General features: G+C 39.1%; 1 protein-coding gene and 1 long non-coding RNA gene across 3 annotated transcripts in view; one reads left to right on the top strand and one right to left on the bottom strand.

Annotated features, from left to right (window-relative positions):
- Window positions 1-18,159, bottom strand: part of gsna (gelsolin a) — a 43,982-nt gene that overhangs the window by 20,585 nt on the left and 5,238 nt on the right. For both annotated transcript variants that reach the window (XM_051938204.1, XM_022205534.2), the window contains exons 2-5: window positions 7,612-7,815; window positions 1,733-1,887; window positions 313-474; window positions 44-193 (exon numbers count right to left, since the gene is read on the bottom strand). In XM_051938204.1, the coding sequence (XP_051794164.1) occupies window positions 44-193; window positions 313-474; window positions 1,733-1,887; window positions 7,612-7,807 (663 nt within the window). In that variant the 5' untranslated portion in view covers window positions 7,808-7,815. The remainder of the gene's footprint in view (window positions 1-43; window positions 194-312; window positions 475-1,732; window positions 1,888-7,611; window positions 7,816-18,159) is intronic.
- LOC127530780 (uncharacterized) lies at window positions 71-7,360 on the top strand. Its single transcript, XR_007937428.1, has 3 exons — window positions 71-184; window positions 322-487; window positions 1,750-7,360. It is a non-coding gene; the product is annotated as an uncharacterized LOC127530780 (long non-coding RNA).

Here is an 18,159-nt window from a genome sequence, read left to right as displayed (position 1 = left end):
AAAAATAAATAAGCTGCTGCAGAAAAGTCGAGAAGTTTCTCACCTCCACCATCTTCTCCCTCTCCATCCCCTCATCACAGACGTAAACCCGAGCTCTGCCGCTGCGCTCATTGTCACGGATACCCTTGGCGACCTGCGTGGCCTTCAGCTTCTCAAAGCGGTTGCTCTGGGATCCACACCACTGGTAGATCTCCTGTAAACAGAGCACATTTAAAGCACTTCTCTGGTCATTTTTACTGCTTCACTTTGCTAAATGATGCACATGAGCAGAAATCAGACGACATTATGACACATATTTAGTAATAATCTCACATTTCCCAGGTCCAGGATGAAGCAGTCTCCCTGGTTAAAGCTCTCCCAGTTGACCGGCACCTCCGTCGCCCTGACAACACGCCGACCTTTGACCTGAAACACCCGCTGAACCACCACCTCGTTGGTGACGACGTGTTTGAACCCGGACGCAACGCCTCCTTTCTGAAAGATAAAGGTCATATTTAAAGAAATGCTGCAGAAAAAATGTAATTCTTTGTTTTTTCTGATATTTTGGGGAAGTTTAGAGCCTCAGAATGACAAAATAATGACGTTATAAGGTCACAAAATCAATGAAGGCCTAATAGTTGTAAAACTTTCCAACACTGAACAAAGACTTTACCAGTACTGTACCATTTTTAATTGAACTTTTTTCCCCCATTGACACACTTTTGCATGATTTTGCACACTGAAATTTGAGGCTGAGATTTTCACTGTTATTTCTCATCATGTCATTGATTCTGAATCTGTGAGATTGGACAAGTTGATCAGATAATCTCTGATTATGGAGGAGTTGAAATATGGAAAAAAAAACATTATGCCTTCAGGAAAAGTCCCGTCTTTGAACATATATTAACAACTATTCACCAAAAAAAATGTATTTTTTTATTTTTATGACCAAATATTTCATATTACAAAGCATCCTATATGTTTTGTTTTGTCTTATTGTGACAGCTACATATGGTTCAGAAAATATCACGAGTTCACTTCAGCTTTATTTTGTTACTGATCAAATATGAGTGAAGACATCTTCATTTTTTTTCTTTTTCAACTTGCCCATAATCAGAGACTATTTGCTCTTTTTGTCCAGTATTATAGGTTTCGAATCAATACCATGATGAGAAATAAGAGTGAAAATGTCAGGGTTTTATCTTTAATAGTTCCAGAGATATTGTTGTTCAAACAGCTTTAAATTCAAAATCAGAGATGACCGAGTAGCTCTGTGCTTTCAGCAGTTTTTAGGTTCCATTAATTTTTTTTTTTTTATCTGTTTGGTGCATTTTTTTCTCATTTTTCTATCTTTTTGGTGCATTTTTTTCTCATTTTATTTCTACTTTTGAGTATTTCTATCATGCCTATATGCTACTGTCTCTATTTAAAATCTTTATTCTTGCTTTTTGTTGAAATCGTACTTTACAGAAGTCTACTAATTTAAACAGATGCTGCATTAGAAAGGTGATATTCTCTTGTTCTAAATTACTGTTTCTCAGCAGTACAAATAGAAAAACTGAATCGTCCATGTTACAGTAGCTTAACGAGAAAATGTGGTTCATATTTTAAGAGATGTTGAAAGAAAACAGTATAGCAACGAGAGTCACATTTTTCATGCAATATTTCCCCAGTTTGCGTTGAAAATACACTCAAAAAGCAGAAAAATACTCATAATAATAATGTTGTTCCCGGTGCTAACTTGACGTCCTACCATGTATTTGATTCCAGACTTGAAGTATCCCAGGAAGGTTTTGGATTCGTGTCCCTGAACCTCCCGGTACTGGATCGGTTTCCCTCCCAGGAAGTCGTCCATTTGGACCGTGAAGATGGCCGCCGAGCCGCTTTCATCCTGGGTGCAGAAATCACCTGAGAAGAAGGAACCGCAGATCAGCTCCATGTCAGTCCTGGTTTTATTTCATCTCACTAAACCATCCTGTTCTGTGCTGTGATGTGGTCGATATGTGGAGAGAAGCCCGACACACTTCCACACATCCACATGATTCTATTTCTGGTGGCACACAGATGTCAGGATGACATCAGTTCCTGTTTATTGGTTTCCATGATCAATTAAACCGACTGACACCAGATGAGATCAATAAAGACTCACAGACCTGATTCTGCTTTCTAGAGATTCACCCAGTCAGACACTTTATTTACCTGCAAGCACTCATTTCCAGCATTGATTCCTCGCTTCGACTTAAAATACAAATCAATTGGAATTTTAATTCATTGATTAGATTTCATTTTACAAACACATTTTCTACTTTACATAACACCTCTATCTTGACTTGTTAGGCATCAAAATACAAATAATATTCTAACTCCGTGTTATTTTAATTTATTATGTTTATCTTTGTACTTTTATTGATGCAGTGACATAATATTGTGAAATCTGACAAGCAGTAATACGTATATAAAACGGTGTATAAAGCAGGTTAAATTTGCCTTTTATGTATAAATGTTGCTTATACGTTATTGTAAGAGGTAACTTAGTGGTGATAAAATCTGTAAAACTCTGCATAAATACTTAAACTTGTGATATTTTACTATGTTTTACTGATGGTTGATGACGGGTCCATATCTGTAGACACTACCTTTACGGTTAGCTTGGAATTTCATAATAATAGTAATAACTGTATTTATATCGCACCATTAAATAAAAAATGCCCAGGATGCCACACAACAGAAAGCCAGGCAGTAAGGTATTTAAATTTAAACAGACAAGAACAAGGTGAAATTAAGGTAAAGTAAAATAATAATAATAATAACATATATGTGTGTATGTGTGTGTGTGTGTATGTGTGTATGTGTGTGTGTGTGTGTGTGTGTGTGTGTGTGTGTGTGTGTGTGTGTGTGTGTGTGTGTGAGTGAGTGAAACACAACAAATGAGTATGAATTAATATAAATAAGATGAACAGTTTCTTTAATACGTAGAAATTTGTAATGTACTATATTTAATTTTATGTGTAATATTCCATTAGCATGTGTGATTTTAGTTTTTACTTGAGTACAAATGCCAGTGTTACTTTTTATTCCTCTGTTCTAGCCTTTTGTTTGTTAACATGTTTTCTTTCAGTCATGCATCGTACTTCTGTCTTTGTGGTTTTCTCTTTTTTAGACGCTGCATTTCTTATGTTGTGTAATTTTGTGTTTTTCTGAGCAATATCTGTCTAGAAAACATCCTTATCTCATCTTATTTTAAACTCAGATGTTGCACAGATTCTGCTGAATGTGAAAAGGAAGCGCAAAGAATTATTCTGTATTTAGGAAAATAGTAAGTTTATCTTCCGTGAGTGGCAAATACATTCTTGTATAGAAAAAAAGGATTAATATGGTGCCAACACTTCTTAAACGGGCATTTTAAACAACCTTGAATTCCAAATAAACAAGTAAAAACCATAAAATACAGCATTGCACCAAAGAAAGTATAAAAATCAAAAGTCATGAGCTGTTTCTTCTCATTAAAATCATTTCTCGACTCAGGATCACCTTTAAATTTAAACTTCTGCTTCAAAACAGCCAGAAGCCATTTGAAGATCTACAGCTGAGAGCTGGTTCTCTATAGGCTCAACATTTCTGCTGTGTAGCTTTAAAATATTAAAATAAATTCTAAAATGAACAGGAAGTCAGTGGAGAGAAGCCAGAACTGGAGAATGTTTTATTATTTGCTAAAACTAGTAAAAAATCCGAGCTGCTGAACTAGTTAGAAATTAGAGAATGACTTTAGATTGATGCCAGAAAGTTAACAGTTAAATACAGAACTTTAACATAAAACTGAATATTTTTTACAATATATTGCTGCTTTTACTGAACTAAACATTTCATTCAAACATTTTGAGCATGGAGCTGTACGTGCTAAAATTTGTTGTTGAACATTCTAGAAAAAACCTCCTTAAGGGGTTTTATAAGATTTAAGAAAGATGTCTTCAGAAGTGGCAAAGTTTTCCAGATTATCAAAGAATCGTCTGTTAAAACTGTTCTCCAACAAGCCGTTTGGCTTGTAGGACTGAGATTCAGCTTTACTGGCCAAGTCTGAACATGCAAACAAAGGATTTGACTCTTAGTTCTCTGTGTACAGTGATCACAAAGAGTAACTAAGCACTAAAAGAAGCTAAACGTTGAGGAGTAAAGATTTAAATTAGAACGGAGTCCTCACCTCCTGACTCACTGTCAATATCTGCAGTAAATATTGCAACGCAGTGAAACCGTCCAGTGGAATCACTCTGTAAAGACGCTCATCCACTCTGGAAAACTGACATCATCTCTGCTGCCACATGTCCACGGAAACAAAAAAATTCCAGCAAACAAATCCAGAAACGTTTACCTCTTGTTTCTTTTAAACTTATTTGAATGTAAAGTCAGATTATTACTGAGATGTTGTCAGTTTAAGCTGTTTTTAAAGTGTTTTCATACAGAAAAGAAGCGCTGCATGAATTAATTTAATTCAGTGTTTATTTTAACACAGAAGTTGATTTTATGTTTAAATAATAATCATTAGAAGTAACAATCCTGTAAATTCCCCTTCAGTCTAAAATACTTCATGGAAATAGTCATATTTCCCCTTTATCACTTCATATATTCTAATAACACTAAGCAGTGATGGAAAGTAACTACATACATTTACTCAAGTGTTATGCTTCAAAACTTGTACTTTATATTTTTATGCTGCTTTAGTACTTCCACTGATTAGTCAAGCACAGGGGTCGGCAACCTGTGGCTCCGGAGCCACATGCGGCTCTTTCAGCCCTCTGTTGTAGCTCCCTGTAACTTCGGAAAATAAATTGTTCTGCCTTTCAGGCGCGTTTTAATGCATTTTAATATAGAGTTTTATTGTGAAATTACCGCTCTTATTTTGTCATGTCACTCCACCAGATGTGCTGCTGGGGTTTTCCCATAGACTGTATATAAAGATGGACGTAGCATCTGGCTCCAGAATCGAAGCCCACCTGGAAGTGTCAAAAACTTGCAATATCACGCCGTCCGCTAGGGTTGGCTCCAAAAAGCTTTTTCTCCATAGACCCCAATTCATTTTTGGAAGAAATAAAATTTGATAGACTGATTTTCTACAGCTCATGATTTTTTTCCCGTTAGTTTTCATGGTCAAAATGAGAGATCAGGTGGCCGATCTTAAAATAAATCAATACTGAATTTTAAATAAATCGTTAAAGTTGGCGGAGCCAGGGGGCGTGGCTATACTTGATAGACAGTCCCATTGACTGGTCCTGCCCCGAGTTGCTCTCCTGTCCAGCCTGTCTGATGACGCTTTTTACGTCACTGGCTCCAAAAAATCCAAAATGGCGACCAGGAAGTAGCAAAATCCGGGCTTCATTTTTTTGGCGTTGAAGCCAACGGGTGACGTGACAGTTAGTTCACGCCTGGGTTTTCCCCTGGGACACGAGAGCGCAAAGTTGATGCAGAGAGACAACACGGAGCTTCCGATTCCCACACGTTTCATGCCTTAAAGCTCCACTCCAAGAAAGACACGTCTTGTCTTTAAGTCAAAGTACTCATGAGTACTGAGGTAAACTACGGATAATTGTCTTGCTCAGTATCTACTCTTTGATATGTCAGGGTAATACACGTTACTCGCAAGAGCACGGCTCGATGTCACTTCCAGCATCCAGGCAGCAGGTCGGAGAGTCAGAGGAGTGTCGTCTTGGAAAATAGGGCAGCGACTTACCGGAGAAAAGTTATTAGCTTAAGATAAATAGATAAATAGATTTTACAAGATAAACAGGCATTCGCAAAATATTGATTTCCAGCTAACATTATGTAACATATGAGGTCCAGGAGCAAAAATGACATTAACCAAGTAAGATAAATATTAGTGGTAGGACACAATTAAAAAAATGAATCTATCTAATTAGAGGCTTTGTAATTAATTAATCATGACTGATTAACAAGGGCATAGAGGTAAAAAAAAAAGTGATATATGCAGTGTTGTCTTCATTTTAAATGCCAAAAGGATTCTGCGGCTCCCGGTGTTTTCTTTTCTGTGGGAAACGGGTCGAAATGGCTCTTTGAGTGTTAAAGGTTGCAGACCCCTGGTCTAGCAGCTTTAGTTGCTTTTAAGAAGCCGATTTTCCACAAATAATATAACAAGCTATTAAAATGCAAAATATTAGAAAAGAATAAACACTTTTCAACATTTTTGGCTTCTTACAAATAAAAAGTAGTGTGCAGTGTGATGTCCACTAGTTATGGCTCCACCAAATAGTGATTTTTCCCATTAAACTTCTCACAAATTCAATAAATGATACAATATCTCACCAAAAATCACAAATTTTGTGTCAGATTTTTCTTCTTTCCTCCCATTAATCATCTAAGAAACTGTCAGTTTTACCTGCTGGCCCTGAATAAAAGTATATGAAACTATAAAGTACTTTAAACCTGCAGCAGCTTCAACAGGAACAAGCTGCTGACCCACTGTATTACTCTATTATTAATCTATCGTGTCCTATATAGCAATATATCAGTCAACCAGTACTTCTGTTTTATTACTTTAACTACATTTGCTGCTCATACTTATGTACTTTTGTTTGAGATTTTTAATTGTTCTTAAAAGGATACTTCAACAAAGGTTTCAGTAGCTAATCGAAAGAAACGATGCACTTGTTATACTGTCGACAAGCAATTATCAAAACATTTAATTTGAAAGGTATTTTATATATCAAGCTAAAATTTCACAGATGTCTTTACGAATGTCCACATTTTGTGCTATTAAATTTCAGGCAAATCAGAGGTTGCTGGGCAGAAACTGTCCTAAAAACAAGTTCTATTACATTTGTTTTTCTACTTTGCAATGCATTTTTCCCATTTAATTTGTACTTTTAATTTCCTTAACTTTATTTAAAGTCTTTATTATTGCATTTAGTTCAAATTATACATTGCAGATGTCCATTTAAGGTGTTGTCTTGTACAGAAGTCTGCAAAATTGTGCTTTTTGCAGGGGACTGTGACTGTTTTTCCTGTTTTATCTCATATAATTACAACAGGAAGTGCTTTTATTTTCAGCAATGTTTAACAGTATATCAGTGAAATATCTTTTTTTTTTTTACCTTTAATAGTTTCTGACATATTAATGTTCAAATCATATCAAATTTCAATATGCACAAAAAAAACATGCTGAAAATGGAGCAATTTGAGGAAAAAAATAATCTTGAAAAGTATTTGATATGTTCAGCTGAAATATCACAAATTGTTTTATAAATATGCTGTATTTATTTAAAGTCTTTAGTATTGTATTTAGTTAAAATTGTACTTTGCAGACATCTATTTAAGGTCTTCTGCTGTAGAAAGTCTATGAACTTGTGCTTTAAGAATGAATTCATGTTCTTAATTAATTGTATCTGCGTTTCTGTTTTGCTGTTTTCACAAAAGCTAAAGATCTGAATCTTCATCTTGTGGTTAAAAGCTCATCATATAGTTGGTACCATGAAGGACACTTTCATAAAACTGTCATATATATAAAATATCTTAGTCAGAGGGTCCAAACCAGAACTCTTAACCACATTTTCCTGCTCAGACTTCTCACGCCGTATTTTTAAATTGTTGTATTTGTATTTTTAAAATCCGTCCGTCTGCACTCACCCAGCCAGAAATGGAGGTCGTACTGCAGGTTCCCGGAGCGCTGCTTGATGGTGTTGAGGATGAGGTAGGCGTCTCCGGTGTAAAATCCGCCGTGGAGGTTCTCTGGAACCGGCACCAGGTCAAAGTTCTCCACTCTCCACACCTGCAGGCCCGGCTGCTGTCCGGCCCGCTCGAACTCTGGGTGCTGTGCTGTCATCCTGCCTGCTGGGAGCCACACGGAGCAGATTTACTAATTTTGCTCAGTAATAAACCTTATTAGAGCAGCACAGGGAGTCCTTCTACTCTGGAAGCCCCTCCCCCTCAGGCTCGGCTGTTGTCATGGATACAGAGATAAAGTTTGGGGATATAGTTAGACATTAATGCTGAGCGGAGTGAGTCATCGCTGCTCTGTGTTTCCTGCAGGAGGAAGCTTTGGAAGTTATGACTTTAGTCACAGTCATAACTGTCAGTGAGGTGGCAAAACAAATACTGTGTTTAACCAAATAAAGCTTTACAGATAAATTTCCCCATTTTTTTTTTATCTTAACTACATATACAAACACAGCCGGATCCACCCAGTAGTGGAGGGAGACGGAGCAAACCTCTGTCATGCACCATAAAACAGTGCATTTTCACTCCACAAAATAGGCGATGTATAGGTAAAATAAAAGTTTTGGCAAAATTTATTACCAAAGTGAACTATAGAGTGCCTGTGAAGGCAACTTAAGCTCTGCACTGTTTATGAAGATCAGAAAAATTCTAATTCTTTGGGTGCAAAAGTTTGCATTTTCTGTGTTTTATGACTTGAATTCACTTTGGAGGTTTTGTTGAATGTCTGTAAAATCTAAAAAACTTCCCCACTCTCATACGAAAATCCTATTTATCCAATATTTTTGCTGAAATCTCACATATGCAGTATGTTGTCTCCCACAAAATAATGTGTTTTTACTCAACAAAATAAGGTTTATATTGGTAAAGTAACTCAGTGGATGTGTCTGTTCTTGTAAGACTCGATACTGAACTAAATGTTAGACTCTCTGTGCAGATAACTTAAGCTCTATTTTGACCATTACGTTCAGCAAAATTCAAATTGTTAACGTGAAAACCTTTGTATTTTCTCTGCTTTCTGAGTTGAATTGGACTTGCAGGCCTTGTTTACAGCCCTGTAAAATCTAAAAAAAAAATCTTCACCACATTGATGCCAAAATCATATTAATCCAGTATTTTAACAATTAGTGGAGGTTTTTTGCTCCTTCATACTGTCGTCGAACGTTTGCTCAAATCTCACATATGAAGTTTGTTGCCACACATAAAATAGTTCATTTTCACTTGACAAAACAGGCTAAATAACTAAATGGATACATCTGTTTTTGCAAGATTCCTGACTGAGCTAAACGTCAGACTCCCAATCAAGATAAATAAAGTTCTGTCTTGACCACTGGGATCAGCAAAATTCAAATTCTGTAGGTGGAAAACTTTGTATTTTCTGCGTTTTACAATTTCACTTGGACTTGCAGATTCTGTTAAATGCCTGTAAAACCTAAATACCACCACCACTTTGATGCCAAAATCCTATTCATCCAATATTTTCCTAATAAGGGGACTTTTTTGTTACTTTCCTCTGCCAAGTTCTTGCTCAATAAGAATCCAGTCCATATGTTGTGAATTGGCGCTATGAATTAAACTGAATATTTCCCCAAAACTTTGCTGAGTTTAATCTGACCCAGAAATGTCCTCCTGCAGCCTCAGGCATTAAAAAAGTATGTCAACTATTTAGTGTTGCACTCAGAGAAACAGAAAGTCAACACATCAGCTTTCAGACAACTGTCTAGTCACACACACACATACACACACACACACACACACACACACACACACACACACACACACACACACACACACACACATATATCAAACACTTCAGCCATAACTGACAGCATGAAAACACATGGCGCTTGATCAAGAGTTTCAAGTAGGTGTCTTTGCTGGTTGGATTAGAACCAGCTGGTTGCTCTGTAGCAAGTGTGGATGATTGAGATGTTTAAAATGTGAGTCGAGTATCCTGTTAAATCTTTGTTGCGGGTGTCTGGCAGGCAACGGTTTGCAGAACAGTGACTGCTCTGATGTGTTTAACACAGTTTCTCATAGTTTCACTGACTAGATTAACTGGATGAACTATGAACACTGCACAAACTGAAAATCATAAAAAGTCTATTTGTCTTATTTTGAATAAAAATGTCTCATCTGCCTTGATTTAAGATAAATTCACTTAACAAATGACATTTCAGCAAGATGGAGGGACTTGTTTTAAGACAATCCATCTTAATATCTCGTGAAATCAAACAATCCTGAAATTATCTTGTTTTAACCCTCGTGTTGTCCTGTGGGTCAAACTGACCTGTTTTAAAGTTTAAAAATGTGGGAAAAAATATGTATATTCACTGTGAAAACTTCCACATTTTCAAAATCTTTTGGGAAATTTTTGAACATTGTTTGGTGGAAAAAAGAAATGCTAAAAAAAATGTTTCTTTAAGAACATTTAGAAAAAAATCAGCCAAAATTGGTTAATTTTTTTCTGAATGTTCTTAAAGAAAATAGAAGTTCTACTGATATATATGTAGTCACTTTAGATATTTTTAGGATTTTTTGGGGACGATTTTTATTCATTCTTTAAAAATATTTACAATTTTCTTTCTTTTTTTAAACGTTTTTATTTCTTGCCATATTTGGGCTTTTTTTAAATACAACCTTTAAGGGAAACTTTTAAGGAATTTCCTTCATGAAGATTTTCCAATTTTTTATAAATTTGAGAAGTTTTTTGCTGAATTTTTAGATTTTTTTATTTTTTAAATTTCTATTTCTTGGGCATTTAAAAAAAAACAACAACTTTTAAACGAATCTTTTAAGGAATTTCCTTCCTGAAAATTTCCAATTTTTTTTATAAAATTGAGAATTTTTTTGCTGAATTTTTAGATTTGTTTATTTTTTATTTTTTTTTAATTTCTTGCCAAATTTGGGGATTTTTGTTTTAAATACAACTTTTAAGGGAAACTTTTAAGGAATTTTCTTCCTGAAGATTTTGCACATTTTTATAAACTTGAGAAATTTTTTGCTGAATTTTTGGATTTTTTCCAAACAAGGAAACAATATTTTTTGGTGCCTGTAAATGAGGACAGCAGGAGGGTTAAGATACCTGAGCTTGACAATACTGGTAAAATACAGCTTACAATAAGTTTTCAAAGATAATTTTAAGTTCTCAATATTCTAAATATTGAGAACTTTCATTATTTCAAGAAATCTTACCAAGCCATTTTTACTTGTTCTATTTGCAGATTTGTTTTCATTTATTTCAAGCCAAAAGTTCTTTGAAATATTTTTTTTTCTTGTTTTGAGAGGGGCATTTTTTCCAGTGAAGATGTGCCGTGATAATTGATCTTTAAAGACACTTTAATTGAAGTTTCAGCAGCAGAACAACTGCAAATACACTCACTGGCCTCTGATTGAGGCACTTTAAATAAAATACTCGTTACAATGTCCTTAAGAAAGAATTCAGCATCATGCATGTTATTAATTCATTCTATCTGCATTCTGTTTTTGCTGTTTTCACTTAAGTTAAAGATCATTTTGTGGTTAAAACCTCATCAGATTACACAACTGGTGCCGTGAAGCAATAATTTCAGAGCAGAATGTGACCCAAGCTCACTCCAACTCCATATTAACTGCTAGTTTTGCACAGTAAATGCTGCAGTTAGAGTGTAAACACTGATTCTAAACTGAAAGGAGCTTCTGTCAAATACTTCAACTTATCTAAATGCTGATATAGTCCCAGGACATTTAAACTATCAATGCGCCTTTGCTGTCGGTTAATAAGCTGTTTAAAAAGCTCAAGTTTAGGTGTTGTTTAAACTGGAGGTCACGCAGTTCAGCATGAACACAGAATCCAGTTTTTCCACAGGAATGCTGCTGGGATCTGCTGCCTTTCAATTTGCATGACTAACCGTCCACACTGCATCAAGAATCGCCCATTCTTCTGAGCGACCGTCTGCCCACAAACATGGCAGGAATCTGCTGCCGACCCGGGAACAGCTCAGAATGCAATCAGCCCAACAAATATGGGGTTCCTCTTTCCATATTTGAGCTCTGCTCTTCTGTAACAGTCAGGCTCAGTACGCAGTACTTCACAGCTTTGGCATGAGTCGAAGTGGAAAATGTGGGCAATGACCATTTTACCAAGCAAATCTCTAATTTTTGTGAAATATTTTATCACATTTCTGGTAGATTTCCGACAAAAAATGAAAACATTTAAATCTCTCATGGGTCACAATATGAACATTTAAAGTTCCATTAAACTTCACATTAAAGCACACAAAGTCAAAACAACATTGTACTGGAGTCATATGAGGCTGTGCACCACCTAAAATTCCATTAATGCTGCGCCTACGTCCAGGTTTGGCTGGATGAAATACAATTTAGGCTGCAGGCTAATTCCATTACAGTCATTATAAACTAACTTTGCAGAGTTTCCATCCTGAAAAGCTTGAATACCACAAAGTCAAACAGAAGAGCTGCAACATCTGAGGCCTCACAGGATGACTTAAGTTTAGTGAAACCCTGAACACACAGAAGAGAAACATAGAAAAAGCTATGTTTAATCATCAACTAAAACAGTCTTTACTGGGCACCACCAGGTACTTCTGGGTTCTCTTCTGAATTTATGAGGAAGTTTTAGTGACTAATTTCTTACCAGGAAGTATTGAGCAGTCATGTTTTGATGCATGGACATAGTGAAATGTGGCAACCTTAAGTGCTGATGCAGTTTTTAAATGTAGTAGAGATTTTTACAGCAGTTTTATACCAACAGTGAAGAAGGAACTGTTTCTAAAGTGATTTTTTCCCCCCATCTTACAGCTAATCAAGTGTGCATTCCTGTTTATGGTCACCTCATTGCTTCTGTTTTCCTACAAGCAATCAAGGAACCATTAGGGAAAGGTTCCAGCTAATCGGACACAGTGGTCTCTACTGTCAAGATAAGAACTTCAAACAACCAGTTAAACAGTAACAGTGAAACGCTGCTCCAGAGTACTTCATGATGTTTAGTGTATACAGATAGAATGATAAGCGGTATCTTCTTCTTCTTTTCTTTTTGGCTTTTCCCTTCAGGGGTCGCCACAGCGAATCAATTGCCTCCATCTAACCCTGTCTGCTGCATCCTCTTCTCCCACACCAACTACCTTCATGTCCTCTTTAACCACATCCATAAACCTCCTCTTTGGTCTTCCTCTAGGCCTCCTGCCTGGCAGTGGGAAACTCAGCATCCTTCTACCAATATATTCACTCTCTCTCCTCTGGACATCTCCGAACCATCTCAGTCTGGCCTCTTTGACTTTATCTCCAAGGTAGTGTCTACAGATACGGACCCGTACCCATAGCCTGTGGGCTACAGATACGGCACTTTCCATTTGCCAGACAGATACGGACCCGTACGCGAGTCTCGCGAGTCAAGAAGCTGCTAACCACTGCAAACTGTTGAAAGGTAAGCAAAGGTTAAGGTTAGGGTTAGTGTTAGGGTCAGGTTTAGGGTCCGTACCTGTAGTACCAATGCTACGGTCCGTACCGCTAGCGTCTACCGGGAGTCACGTGACCAGATCTCGCGTATCTGATTGGCAAATGGCAAGCGCCGTATCCGTAGTCCACAGGCTATGGGTACGGGTCCGTACCTCTAGCAACAACCTATCTCCAAAGCCTCTAACATGTGCTGTCCCTCTGATGTACTCATTCCTGATCCTATCCATCCTGGTCACTCCCAAACAGAACCTCAGCATCTTCAGTTCTGCTGCCTCCAGCTCTGCCTCCTGTCTTTTCCTCAGGGACACTGTCTCCAGACCAAACAACATGGCTGGTCTCACCACAGTTTTGTAAACCTTTCCTTTCATTTAGCTGAAACTCTTCTATCACACATCACACCTGACACTTTTCTCCAGCCGTTCCAGCCTGCCTGTACACGCTTCTTCACCTCTTTTCCACACTCTCCATTGCTCTGGACTGTTGACCCTAAGTACTTCAAATCCTCCACCTTCTTGATCTCTTCTCCCTGTAACCTCACTCTTCCACTTGGGTCCCTCTCATTCACACACAGATACTCTGTCTTGCTGCGGCTAACCTTCATTCCTCTCCTTTCCAGGGCAAACCTCCACGCCTCTAGCTTCTCCTCCACCTGTTCCCTGCTCTCACTACAGATCACAATGTCATCTGCAAACATCATAGTCCATGGAGACTCCTGTCTAACCTCGTCTGTCATCCTGTCCATCACCATAGCAAACAAGAAGGGGCTCAGAGCTGATCCCTGATGTAGTCCCACCTCCACCTTGAACTCCTCTGTCACACCTACAGCACACCTCACCACTGTCTTACAGTCCTCATACATGTCCTGCACCACTCTAACATACTTCTCTGCCACTCCAGACTTCCTCATACAAAACCACAGTTCCTCTCTGGGCACCCTGTCATAAGCTTTCTCCAGATCTACAAAGACACAATGCAGCTCCTTCTGACCTTCTCTGTACTTCTCTTTCAACATCCTCAAAGTAAATATTGCATCTGTTGTACTCTTTCTTGGCATGAAACCATACTGCTGCTCACAGATGTTCACCTCTGCCCTTAGTCTAGCTTCAACTACTCTTTCCCATAGCTTCATCGTGTGGCTCATCGGCTTTATTCCTCTGTAGTTGCCACAACTCTGCACATCTCCCTTGTTCTTAAAGATGGGCACCAGCACACTTCTCCTCCATTCCTCGGGCATCTTCTCACTATCTAAGATCCTGTTGAACAACCCAGTCAAAAACTCTACTGCTACCTCTCCGAGACACTTCCATACCTCCACAGGTATATCATCAGGACCAAGTGCCTTTCCACTCTTCATCCTCTTCAATGCCCTCCTCACTTCATCCTTACTAATCTTTGCTACTTCCTGGTCCACAACAGTCACCTCTTCTACTCTTCATTCGCTCTCATTTTCCTCGTTCATCAACTCTTCAAAGTACTCTTTCCATCTTCCCATCACACTATTGGCACCTGTCAACACACTTCCATCCTTATCCTTTATCACCCTAACCTGCTGCATGTCCTTCCCATCTCTGTCTCTCTGCCTTGCCAACCTATACAGGTCAGTCTCTCCCTCCTTACTGTCCAACCAAGAATACAAGTCATCGTAAGCCCCTTGTTTGGCCTTTGCCACCTCTACTTTCACCTTACGCTGTATCTCCCTGTACTCCTGTCTACTCTCTTCAGTCCTCTCAGTGTCCCACTTCTTCTTAGCTAACCTCTTTCTCTGGATCCACTCCTGCACCTCCTCATTCCACCACCAAGTCTCCTTTTCTCCTTTCCTTCCAGATGACACACCAAGTACTCTCCGACCTGTCTCCCTGATCACATTTGCTGTAGTTGTCCAGTCATCTGGAAGCACCTCCTGATCATCCAAAGCCTGTCTCAACTCTTTCCTGAAAGTCATGCAACACTCTTCCTTTTTCAGCTTCCACCATTTGGTCCTCTGCTCTGCCTTTGCCCTCTTCATCTTCTTCACCACCAGAGTCATCCTACACACCACCATCCTATGCTGTTTAGCTACACTCTCATCTACCACTACTTTGCAGTCACTGATCTCCTTCAGATTGCACCGTCTACACAAGATGTAGTCTACCTGTGTGCTCCTATCTCCACTCTTACAGGTCACCCTATGTTCCTGCCTCTTCTGAAAGAAAGTATTCACTACAGCCATTTCCATCCTTTTTGCAAAGTCAACCACCATCTGTCCTTCTGCGTTCCTCTCCTGGATACCAAACCTGCCCATGACCTCCTCATCATCTCTGTTTCCTGCACCAACATGTCCATTGAAGTCTGCACCAATGACAACTCTCTCACTTCTAGGGATGCTCTGCATCACTTCATCAAGGTCCAACCAGAATTTCTGCGTCTCCTCCAGCTCACATCTTACTTGTGGAGCATACCCACTAACAACATTGAACATCACACCTTCGATTTCTAGCTTCAGGCTCATCACTCGATCTGACACTCTTTTTACCTCCAGGACATTTCTAAAAAACTCTTCCTTCAAGATAACTCCTACTCCATTTCTCTTCCTATCTACACCATGATAGAACAACTTGAACCCTGCTTCTAAGCTTCTAGCTACTTTACTTCCTTTCCACCTGGTCTCCTGGACACACAGTATGTCCACCTTCCTCCTCTGCATCATGTCAACCAGCTCTCTATCTTTTCCTGTCATAGTTCCAACATTTAAAGTCCCTACTCTCAGTCCTAGACTCTTGGTGTTCCTCTTCTCTCTCTTCCTACGAACACACCTTCCTCCCCTCCTTCTTCGACCAACAGTAGTCGATTTTCCACCGGCACCCTGTAGGTCGACAGCACCAATGGCGGTCGTTGTTAACCCGGGCCTCGACCGATCCGGTATGGAAGTCATACATTTGATTCGCATGAAAGTTTTACGTCGGATGCCCTTCCTGACACAACCCTCTGTATTTATCCGGGCTTGGGACCGGCACAAGAAGACACTGGCTTGTGTCCCCTTGCAGCTACAGTAGAATGATAAGCGGTATATTATTATATATTATACATCATATGTATATTGTGAACTGTTTCTTGGTGTCTGACATGAAAGTCAAAGAAATAACTAAATATTTTGGAAGGCTCATCCCTTTCTGACAGCTGGATGATAGAACTTTCAGCAACAAGGAAGTAATAACGCCTAACCTAGCATTAAGACTGGTTTTATTTTAAAAGATCAGTTGCTGCTAACCACCTTAAGTGTACCTGCCTGCAGACTGTTGTGGCAACCCTCACTGTCATTCAGTTGCATCAGCAGCAAGTCTTTTGTCCCATGAACAGACTCCATCTCCACTGTTTTGGACTCTAGCAGATTGTGGTAGTTGGCAGTCTCATAATGGGTGAACTTCATAGTGTCCTTGTCCTGCTTAGTAACCTTGGTAAGCTTGGAAATGTGGCACATAAACCAGTTGCATCTACTGCAAGTTCTGGTTGGAGTGGGCCTCCAGCTCACCACAGACCTCTTGGAGAACAGACTATCGGCATCACTTGCAGTCCAACACAGTGGAGTTGGAGTTCATTTGTGGGATAAGAGACTCAAGGGAGAGCTAGCTGAACGCCATCAAGGACTAACTCAACAGCAGCCTAGCAGGTCTGCACGTAGGGAAAGCATTAGATGGGACGAGGGTTGCGGCTACCAGCATAGACTGATATGAAGTTGAACAAACCCTCTTTGATGTCAGTCATAGGTTTCCTGATTATTGGTTTTGAAGCTCAGTGTGGAGGCTCCAACTATAAACACCTTGGCAGCTGCACACTCTTCATAACTCCTGGCTAATTTAGCAATAAGCAAAGAGGTGAAGTTGAGGTGGATCATGCAAGCATTTCATGGCCATGCTCACAATTATGCATAACTTCCAGTGGTAATACAATTTAAGCAGGTGAACTGTATAAAAATTCCTCCCCTATAAAGTTGTCATGAACACGAAAGTTAGCTATAATGTCCAAAACAGCTTTTTGTGTCAGGATGAAAACATGTTTTGTTCTGCTGTTGAACTGGACGGGGCTGCACAGTGGCCTAGTGGTTAGCACTTTCACCTTGCAGCAAGAAGATCCCCGGTTCAAATCCCGGGGTGGGCCTGGGATCTTTCTGCATGGAGTTTGCATGTTCTCCCTGTGCATGGGTGGGTTTTCTCCGGGTACTCCGGCTTCCTCCCACAGTCCAAAAATATGCTGAGGTTAACTGATGACTCTAAATTGTCCGTAGGTGTGAATGTGAGTGTGATTGTTTGTCTGTATATGTAGCCCTGTGACAGACTGGCGACCTGTCCAGGGTGTCCCCTGCCTTCGCCTGAGTCAGCTGGGATAGGCTCCAGCACCCCCTGCGACCCTTGTGAGGATAAAGCGGTGTATAGAGAATGGATGAATGGATGTTAAACTGGACATTTTAACATGGAAACATGGAGGTCTGTGAGGATTGACTGACTTTTGCAGGCAGCCTCAAGTGGACATTTGAGGAACTGTAGTTTTTGTCACTTCAGTGTTGGCTTCAGGTTTCAGCCCTGGCTGTTGTCTCTTGGGTAGCAGCAATTGAACTATTAAAACAAATGTTTACCTAAGGCACTTTTTTTGTCCAATTTTTTAAACAGACGCAAAAATGACTATCTTCCTGGGAGTTATGTACCCTTAGTATTTCTTGGCAAACAACAGGTCGCAATTCTTGTTGTTTTTTTCTTACTATGCAGTAGCCACTTCTTCAACAAGACTAGAAAAGGACTCAAAGAGTGCAGACCTCCGCCAAGGATAGAGAGGAAAACAGGAAACCCATGCAGTAAAGGAGCATGAGCTGGAATCAAACCTGCGTCTCTGACACAGCTCTGTTTACGAATCACCTTCTTAACCAGTTGAGCTATCTAGACGCCTTGCTCCAATTTGTTGGACGACATACTAACCTATGATGTTTTTGTCATATTTTGGACCACATAATAAAACATACTAAAAAATTCAAAG

Source organism: Acanthochromis polyacanthus, chromosome 18, assembly GCF_021347895.1.
Source record: "Acanthochromis polyacanthus isolate Apoly-LR-REF ecotype Palm Island chromosome 18, KAUST_Apoly_ChrSc, whole genome shotgun sequence".
Lineage (NCBI taxonomy): Eukaryota > Metazoa > Chordata > Actinopteri > Pomacentridae > Acanthochromis > Acanthochromis polyacanthus.
The sequence above is the reverse complement of the archived record's forward strand: the minus strand, read 5'-3'. Positions and strand labels throughout refer to the sequence as shown.